The 10,290-nt window shown below is 40.7% G+C and overlaps 1 protein-coding gene across 1 annotated transcript in view; it reads left to right on the forward strand.

Moving 5' to 3' along the window:
* SIX4 (SIX homeobox 4) overlaps positions 1–9,223 on the forward strand; it is an 11,763-nt gene extending 2,540 nt beyond the window's left edge. Inside the window, exons 2-3 of the mRNA XM_085315053.1 lie at positions 124–812; positions 3,306–9,223. Coding sequence (XP_085171179.1) covers positions 124–812; positions 3,306–4,102 — 1,486 coding nt within the window. The 3' untranslated portion in view covers positions 4,103–9,223. The remainder of the gene's footprint in view (positions 1–123; positions 813–3,305) is intronic.
* Positions 9,224–10,290: the final 1,067 nt, after the last annotated feature.

Below are 10,290 nucleotides of genomic sequence, written 5' to 3' on the forward strand. Positions count from 1 at the left end.
AGGGGAGAAGCCCCCACAAAACTCTTATGGGCTGCACCGAAGCAAGGAGCCGCGCGTGGCCTAGCGCTTCCCGGTAGGCCGCGGCGCGCTAACGCGATGTCGTGTCTCCGTCTTTTCCCGTAGCGAGTCGGATGGCAACCCTAGCACGGAAGATGAATCCAGTAAGGGGCAGGAGGACTTATCTCCGCATCCGCTCTCGAGCTCGTCCGACGGAGTTACCAGCCTCAGCCTTCCCGGCCACATGGAGCCGGTGTACATGCAGCAGCTTGGAAACACTAAAATAGCCTTGAGCTCATCGGGCGTCTTGTTGAACGGAAACCTAGTGCCTGCCAGTACTTCTCCCGTCTTTCTCAATGGTAGCTCTTTCCTCCAGGGACCCAACGGCGTCATTCTCAATGGACTCAGCGTGGGGGCTTCACAGACAGTAACTTTAAATTCACCCAAAACCACTTCCAGCGTCGTGAGCAATGGGGTGTCAATCACTGACATACTGTCGTCGTCTTCAGAAGATGTTAAGGACTTCAAACTCCTTCAGGCTTCGGTCCCTAACACGGCAGCAGCTACGTTCAGCGCCAGTAACATCCCGGTCTCGTTCCCAGGATTGATACCAAGCACGGAGGTGAAAAGGGAAAGCACGCAAACTGTTGCTTCCCAAGATGGAGGCTCTGTAGTTACTTTTACTGCTCCTGTCCAAATAAACCAGTATGGCATTGTCCAGATCCCCAATTCAGGAACAAATGGCCAGCTGCTAAACGGAAGCATCGGTTTTTCTTCTCTGCAGCTGCCTCCTGTTTCTGTGGCAGCTTCACAAGGTAAAAGTTTTGTTTGTTACGCTAAAAGCTGCAAGGAAGAATTGCAACTGGGCGCGCTTTGCGTTTCAGAACTTCTAATACTTCTCCTCTGATGTACCACTGCTGTATCTCGGCCACAGCCACACACGGTACATCAAGTAATACCTCTCGCCTTGGTTTAGGTTGCCTCGCTGTGTCGTTCTCTGTAGATTATGCTCATAGGTGGACATAGGTTACATGAGATAGAGCTTATTTACTATGAGTAGAGGAGGATGTCTAGTATTTTACACTTCTTATCYCATACAGTTGTCAGATCTTTCATATTAGTCTTCACAAGTATTTATAATTTTGCATATTTTAGAAAATCAAAGTATTCCCTATTTGCCATTGAATTCTTTTAATGAGAAGGTTTATAAAAATGAAAACTGCAGCAGCTGGAAATTGTTACTGTTGTTGCTCTTGCGGTAGTTGTTTTGTTTTTCTTTCTTTTTTTTTTTAACCAACGCATTTCATAAGAATAAATTTAAAATGACTATAGACACAACAAGACCAAACAGTTATGCTCATACATTTTTTTTTCCTGTAATTATGAATGATTAAACTGACAGGAAACAATAGAAATATGCGGTTGCTTGTAGATATAAAATGCAAGGGTATTTGGATTAGACTGTCCTCAGTCCAAGGGAAATATGTCATCAGAGGTTCACATGCCAAGTATATAGGCTCCTCCCCAAATTTGCTTTAGAGTTGGTCTTAAGATATCAGGCTGAAACTTCTGACTAGTGAAGAAGAATCCTATGTAATGCAAGTCTAATTCTGGATCGTTATTTTGATGTAGGTCAGTGGTAAAGCACAACTGAACAACTTTGTTACTTATTAACCACAGTATCTTTAGTTATGAAAATGATTAAACTTGAATGAATCACTGTAGTTTCAGGAGCTATGAATACTACAATGAAAATCAAATCATGCTCGTGTTAGCTTATTTGAATTAAACGTGTATAGGGAGTTAATTATTTTTACTGTTAAAATTATATGAAGCTGTAAAAACACATTTTAAATGAGGTGCAAAATTATATGATCCTAAAATGTGACACTTACTGTCACTGGAAAATAGTGGAATAATAGTTTAGCTAGATTTAAAAGATCAAATGTTTTATTTGAATACCAGCTGTAATTACCATTTAATCCACATACCACAAGGCAAAAACTGACAGCCAGCAAAGGTGACAATAAAATTTCTGCCCATTAAGTAATATGGGAGAACGGTATTTCAAAGTCCTAAGAAACATCATAAGCTATTGGCAGGCCATTTTTCCCTTTCTTAAAAATATCACTTCCTGCTGGAGATTGATTCACAATGGAGAGAATCTGCTGCTTGAATCTGCTGCTTTGATTAATTTTTTTTAAATGTCTGAGAGACTGATAGCTGGCTGTGTATTCCAAGTGAAATGCATCACAGGCTATTTTAAGCAAGCTACAGTAAATGATACCTTATTGCCAGGTAGCTTTCAGTTGCCTTACTTTACTCTTCTAGTTTAGATATACAACTAACATCTTCCAAAAAATTACCATTGATTAAAGGAAATGAGTGAGAAGTGCTAAAATGTGATTGTTTTAATAATCATTCCTCAGCTGTAATATGCGYTTTAAATACTATTTTAAAAAAATCAGGTATCTCTAATTTTAGCCTCTTAAAAATAAAACTAAGTCCTTTTTTGAGAAAGAGAGAGGCTTAAAATGGGACTTGGTCCTGAGAAGCAACATTTTCTATGTTTAGGAATGACTAAAATGACAACTTACGTCCAATAAAACCAACTTCAGGTCTTGCCTATCCACCTATTCTTGCTCTGGTTAGCTGCAACATCATGCGAGCAGTTCCTGGGCTTTCAGCAAGGGTAGCCAGGCACCTTGTGGCTTTACACGTGCAGAGGATGTGGTTGGGTTAGGCCCTTGGAAATATATGATAAGGGAAGGTGAAAGGTATTTGAATGCTTGACTGGCTACACAGTTAAACTGGTAGAAGCCTTTGATTTTGAACTTTTCCCGGCAGGTTTACTCAGGTAGCTTTCTGCTCAGCCGTAACACATTTCGTGTAATACGTTCACAGTTTCCCATACRCAAGTTGTAGTCTGTCACTGAACTATCTTTAATAGCTTTTCATGCTTCTATTCTTAGATAGAAGTTGAGCAGTAGCAACTAGTGGAGGCCAGAGCACACTCATCTTAATCATGTGGTTAGCGACTGTTCGCCCCTTAATGAGAGAGAGTTTGAAAGATACATAATATGCCATAACCTTTCCCTTTTCTTTCTAAAAGCAGTTTTTAGCAACAGAAGCTTTTATTTCTTCATTCCTTCTTTTCTCTAGCCTGTTATAAACAACACTGTTCCGTATTGTTTGAAATATTACCATATTACTCTAAATAAAACGAGACCAAAGTGTTTTAACAAAATGCCTGTGCAACTCCTGCCAACTGTAATCTGTATTATCCTTTTTTGCTTCCATTTCTCCAGGTAATGTTTCGGTAAATCCCAGTACAACTGATGGAGGAACTTTTACAAGTGACTCTTCAACAGTGCAACAAGGAAAAGTTTTCTTCAGCCCTCTCACGCCAAGTGCAGTGGTTTATACAGTTCCCAATTCAGGTCAGGCAGTAGGATCTGTTAAGCAAGAAGGACTGGAAAGAAGCCTCGTGTTTTCCCAGTTAATGCCAGTCAGTCAGAACACACAACTAAATGTAAACATGTCTTCTGAAAATATATCCAGCGGAGGACTCCAGTCCCTGGCATCCTCATTAGTGAATGTAACTCCCTCACATAATTTTTCCCTCACACCACCAACTCTTTTAAATGCTGCAGAACTGAACTCTGGCATCTCAGAGAGTCAGCCCATGTCATCACCTGTAACCAGTACCTCTACCGTGATATCTATCAGCAACACTAACTATGCAACTCTTCAGAACTGTTCCCTCATTACCAGTCAAGATCTGTTGTCCATTTCTACAGCACAGCCTGCGCTTGGAGAAATAGTTTCTGCAACCGGAGACCGTGTCAGCCATCCATCTGCACAAGTGCACCCAGATTTTGTCAGAGAGCACAGGTTAGTTCTGCAAGCTGTACCTGATGTCAAAGAGAATTTCTTACCTAATTCTGAGAGTAAGTCAACTGGCAACTTGATGATGCTGGATACGAAATCCAAATATGTTATGAGTAACATGGTTGACACAGTCTGTGAAGAACTGGAAACAGATAAAAAAGAACTTGCCAAACTGCAGACAGTTCAGATGGATGAAGATATGCAAGACTTGTAATTTTTTTCTTGCTTTCTGTTTTAATAGATAAGTCCCCTGTTGAAGCCCTAACAAGCACCAAGTGGTTTGACTTTTTTTCTTCTTTTCTTTTTTTTTTCTTTGTCATTTGAAGAAAACAGAAGGACACTTAAATGGTCTGAATTAATGTACAGAGGAATCTCCAGCAATGGAATTAGGTTGTCACACTTGGCTTGCATGCAGTATTCTCTTTTAAGCAGATTAAAGGAGAAGGAAACACCAGGGGAAGTACCAAGCAAATGGGTACTGGTTTGTCTAACTGATGTTCCCTTGATAATTTAACTAGACTCTCCATAGCACAACACGCTCTCAACAGTAAGTATACACTCCTAATGTTAGATAGGAAACAAAAGTCTCGCTCTGGAAAGGTAGAAATGATGCAGTCATTTTTGCTGTTTACTTCTAGTCCATGGGCATTGAAAAGTTTTTTTAAGGAACTCTAGACGATACCTCACAGGCTACTTCTATGTTGTTTGAGGTTAAGAAACAAAACAAAATCACAAATGATACTGTTACTGATGTGTTTGTTTTTTGCAGCAGACTTGTATTCATACCAAAAATACTGCATCAAACATTTGCAGGTTTCTAAATGCTACAGCTAGCATTTTGTTAATGCAGCAGAAAAAGCATCATTTAAAACTCTAATTATGCAACTCAGAAACTTTCTCTCCAGTATGAATGTAAATATTGTTTCAGTTCTTATAAAGGAGACTTCTTTTTTTTTTAATTAGTACAATGGATTTTATTTATGGTTTATGTTCCCTTTCACTTTAGACACAATACATTGAAAAGGAAAACATTTTTTGGCTGTTTAATTTATTTTTATTGTTTGAGCAGGAAGTAAACATAGTTATTTCTGACAAGGTTTTACTTTTTTGTAGTTTTTCAAGCAATAGACTGTAAAAGTAAAATGTTAATCACACTGAAACTAGAAAATGAACTCCCCAAGTCACAAACCCAGGAGGTCCCTGTCTCTACCCTCTGTCTTTGTGTTCGGGGGGTTTTTTGTTTGTTTTGTTAGTAATTTGCAAATTAGTTGAACCTTTTGTGTATTTTTTACAGAATTCCATGTGCCTTTCTTCCTAGTGGCCTTATCTTTGTTACTAAAGCACAGTGGCAGGAGGAATAGAAACAGTGATTTGCAAGTATCCGTCCTCAGGGCCAAATCCCGATGCCCTGCTGTTGCAAGTAGACCAAGTGACCTCGGTGTCTCTACTTGCGTTGAGTAAGGAGAGTCGTTCTTTTGGTCGTTATGGGTGACATTTACTAGCGGTGCAGAGGGCCRAAGAGAGACCCTCGTGCACCACGTAAACCTTGCAGAAGGAGCCCGCGGAGGGACCATGGGCAAAGCAGTGGTGCCGAGGGGAAGATACTGGCTCCAGCCTCAGGCAGACGAGCCTGAAAGGCGGGATGGGCAGGCCAGGGAAGGGAGTCCCGTGTTTACACGGACCCGTTGGCCCAGCATCCCATGTGGGAGGGCTTCAGCCGCTGTTCCAGCAGGCCGGCCCCAATCCAGGAGTGCACTTAAGCATATATTTATATATCTTCCAGAATAAGCATTGYGGGGGCTGACAGTGGGAATGCAGCTGCCCGAAAGGTTTGAGGGAGCAGCCGTTTCTGTGCTGCAGCGGGGAGGGATTCCTCTGCCTTTGCCCCCTTGCACTCCCGTAGGGACAGCACAAGCAGGCAGGCTCTAGACAGGTGGAACAGAATTTACCTTTCCTCCAGAGAAATCTTTGTAGCATGGAAAAGCACATCCTTAAGCTTTAAAGTAATAATAATAATAATAATGCAGATGTATAAAAATGAGATGCTGTTAATCTTTGTGTTTTTGTTTTGTTTTTTACTCTAATGTGAATATATACAGTAACGAAAGCATGTATTCATCCTCATATGGGGCCGGTTATGAAGCCTTTGGAAGTCAATGAGAAAAGTTTTCGTAACCTTCCATGGGCACCAAATCAAGCCCAGGACAAAAATAAGATCACTCATAAAGGACAAAAAAAGGAGAGAGAGAGAGAGAGAGAGAGAGAGGAAAGAGAGTAGAGGTAGCATGTCCCAGTCTGTTCCTGTCGTAGTTATGAACTGGTTCTGTGAAAAGCCTTTAAGGAATGAAGGTTTTTTCTATGCGCCATAAGTGTGGCATGGACATCCTCGCTATTGTTTTGCACTATGTTGAATACAGCTTGTTTTTCAAGGTATTAACGTGCAACCTGAAAGCTGAGCGCTGTAGTTCATGCTGCAACCCTGGGGCTGCAGGAAAAAGTGCAGGGAAAGGGAAAGGCGGGTGTGTGAGGTTTGCACTTCGCAGCTGAAAGCAGTCACTGATGCTTGGCAAACGGAAGCAGCCCCTGAGTGACTGGCTGTCCCTACATGCACCCAAGCAAAAAAAGGTGTTTAGGGCAAGTGCTTTGAAATGAAGATTATCACAAGCAGAACGTGGAACTGTATATTCCCCTTGCACAACTTCCCCAGCATTCGGGGTGACCGAGGCAGGAGCGGGGTAGTCTAGAGTTCTCATCTCTGCTCTGGTGGTTTGTCCGAGTACTTTGCTGGGCTCCAGCGTGGGCAGTTTGTTTAGCACCTCTACTTCACCCATAAAACCAAGATGATGATAACAGTAGCTATATCTGCTTTGCATGAATTTGTTCAACTATTTGGAAAGTTAAAAGCACCCTGTAACATTGTCATATTAACAGAGAATATATGCATGGAGTGGGAGCTGTGCATGGCTCTGGAGGAGTTGTTTGGGGCTTAAAGTTTGGTCTGTAAAGCTCAGACTATATTTAGAGGGAAGCTAGTAATATTTCAGAGCGCACTCTCGGTTGTTGAAGCAATCAGATCTCATAACTGAATGACCGTGGTGTTATGCAGTACATGTTACTTTTTTTTTTCTTCCCCCTCCTGTGTGTTCATTTTGTTACTGAGGCTCTGAATTCCATGGCTTTGCAGCACAGTTGGTGTGAAAACTGTGTCTGCTGTTACGGTGGTGTGTATCTTGGAGTGTCTGGTACTTCTAATCGGAGATTTTCCATTCTTGAGTGGGAGTGGAGGATGTACATAAAAGCAGTGGTTTGGGACAAAGTAAAAATAATCTACTCTAGTCTTCCAGATATCAAGTAACTTATTATGTTTCACTCTTTCTTTCTGCCATTGAAAATAAGTGTCATTCCCTCCAGATAACATAGTTGTAACCTCATGTTTTCTGCAGGTACATATGCACAATATAAAGAGTCATTGCACGGTACAGTGTTTTTAAAATAGATATTTAAATAGTAGTTTTACTCCTACTGTAAAATAAGGGTCAGTTTTTATTATGTGGCCCTGAAGCAAGCAGGCTAACTGCTCTAAGTACACAGTACACACAGCCCCAAAAAGCATCTGGGGCYGGATCTTCAGCTGCTGTAAATAAGGCATTGCTCCACTGACTCCCAACTGAGGATTTTAGATGGTGTTTAGGGGATAGGGATGCTCATCTCCCACACATATGAATGGCAGTGAGCATCTGAGTCCCATAGACAGTCTTTATTATCATGTTCTGTTGTTTAAATGGAAGATATGTCTATCCAACATTTTTTAAAAAAGCCCTCCTTCTTTCCCTCCCCTTCTATTATGGATGAGAATAAATTATCATTTCAACTTCACATGTGTTTGTAACTTGTAAGTCCACTGGAAATCTTACAGGAAATATTGCCAAATTCTGCTACTTTTTTGGTCCCAGACTCAGTGTTGAAAAATATGCTTGAAGTTCAAGCAAATTCCTTCCAAGCATGAGCATTAAAAAAAAAAAGAAAGAAAGAAAGAAAGAAAAAAAAATTGTACTTTAATACTTTTAATTAAAGCTGCCTTTAATTCATCCAGAGTTCTGCTGAGAACCAGAAACCTACTCAATGAAGTGCTCTGTCTGGACTATTTGTAACATTATTCCTGTGGTCTTACCTAAAAGGACTTTTCAGCCGCATAAATCATCGATGTCGATTGGCCAGGTCCTCAGCTGGGATAAACTCTACCACAGTTTCGTGGGCTTTAACATCATTTCACACCAGCTGAGAATATGGTCCGTTCATTTCACTGGAGTTGAATCGGGGACGGATTTGGTCCGGTATGCTGTGGCGGTATGAACCAATTCGCAAGGCATAGTAACGATCTATCACGCTTTCCCGTTATTGCTTTACTTTGCCTGGGGATTCAGGAAGACGCATTCGGAAAGCTGTTTTCCCCAGAAGTAAAGGGGATTGAACTGAAGATGGAGCCCCCTTTAGTGTTGTTATGATCAGTCTAGGATTAATGACAATAATGCTTCTGACTTAAAATCCTGTAAAACCACCTCAAAGACAGATTTCAGCCAAATTACAGAGGGCAGAATTTGGCCCCATGTGCATAGGAATTTTTCCTGTACGTTGATTTCCAGTGCCTGTGCACTTTTAACAAGGACAGATGAACAACCGACAGGGTTCATCCCCCTAGTTTTATTACAAAATAAGTGTGTGGAACTCCCAGGGCATAAGTCATGTAGTGTTCGTGGTCAAGAAGCATCTCAAATCATAAAAAGAATAATAGTTTTTTTAACTCTGGAAACAAAGTAATGATATTTTACAAGCAAGAAGACCTGAAGTCTTCCTGTATCTCCTAGCAGTTGCTATCTTGAAGGATATTTTATACTTTACCTGTTTCATATAATTTAAAATTAGCTTCTTTTGTTTCTAAACTCAAGGAGGGGAGTGAATCTTCTGACTTCCAGGATTCACATTCAGAGGATGTTTGTTCTTTTGCTGCATGTACTGTTTGTCCAGAACTAACCAGTTATTTCTGTGATAAGGGTTTATTGTGCCTTACAACAAATATGAAATCTAAACGGAATGTATGCATTAGAGGAGGGAATAATCAGAAGTCTTTACTGCACTGTTAGATGATGCCTACCCAGAGTATATCATCAAACATATCTGTGCTTAATTACCCAACCAAAGAGATCTAAAGTATGTATGTTTGTTGTACTGTAATAGGGGTTTGTGCCTGGACAATTAAGTGTTTTATTTGTATTCTGAGATGATGTGAACTTATTTTTCTAAACACTATACTGAATAAACTTTATATTTATACACATCTTGTGCAAATAGTTCTACTTCTGTGTTATATGTGAATGCTTTAAATTTTAGGTTAGAAAAGCAACCCAAAAGAGAAATTCTGCTTTTAATGGCTCATTGTGAAGTTGATGGCAACTGTGAACACCTGTATGCACCAGAGAATTGTTCTAAAGCCAATTTAAGCTAGAATGAGGCTTTCTGTTGACTTGAATGGGTTTTCGGTGAGATTTAACTGTGCATTTAAAATACTAAATTAAAAACCATAAATCTTCTATTTTATATTGAACCTGGCTGTTAAATCTGTGTCTCCAACCAAATTTATACGATAATTAACTCGATAATATTGAAACATATTTCCAACTACTACTGAGGGGCTTGTCATTACAACTTACAGCACCTTTGGCACTGGGATACTTCCTACTTTTTTTTGGGGGGGGGAGGAGGTACATAAATCTCTATCTGTTAAAAATTTTTTTTACATTTTTCTTTTAGAAGTCGCACTTTGTATCAGGCCTAATTTGAGCAGGCTTTTGAGAACACCCCAGAACTTATGTTCCCTTCATACTGAAGGCTTTAAACACATTGCCATATTATTTTAGATCTGTTCTCCCTAAGTAAAGATTGCCTGGTTGCTAGGTACAGTTTTGGTACCAAAATGAGTGGCAGTGCGTTCGGGAAGACTCACCTGTATTTTGTGAAGTTCTTTCTCGCAGCGAACCTGTATCTGTAATAGAGTTAATATACTGCACGTGCCCCTGAGAAGACACCCTTCTGCCCCTGAACTTATGCATAGGCCATAGGAAGCAAGATGAGGTTTTGTTTGCGATTTTATTGAATAGTCAGATCTAGTTGCATATACTTGTTAAATTTTTAATCGCTCGGACATTTTCTTTCGTTATCACTTGCTCACTGTTTGTCCATCTTTCCCGTTTATCGCAGCACTGGCACAAATGTTGCTCACTCTGCGCAGCGCTGCTCATCCTGGTCCTGAGCTGCCGCGAGCCACGTCCCGAGCCCCGGAGCATCTCTCCGCCTCGGGCCTGCGGTTGAGCCATCTCGCGCTCTGCGGCTGCCGCGGTAAACGCA

The sequence above is a fragment of the Rhea americana genome, unplaced genomic scaffold, assembly GCF_003343005.1.
Source record: "Rhea americana isolate MKP2758 unplaced genomic scaffold, rheAme1 scaffold_42, whole genome shotgun sequence".
In the NCBI taxonomy this organism is placed as follows: domain Eukaryota; kingdom Metazoa; phylum Chordata; class Aves; order Rheiformes; family Rheidae; genus Rhea; species Rhea americana.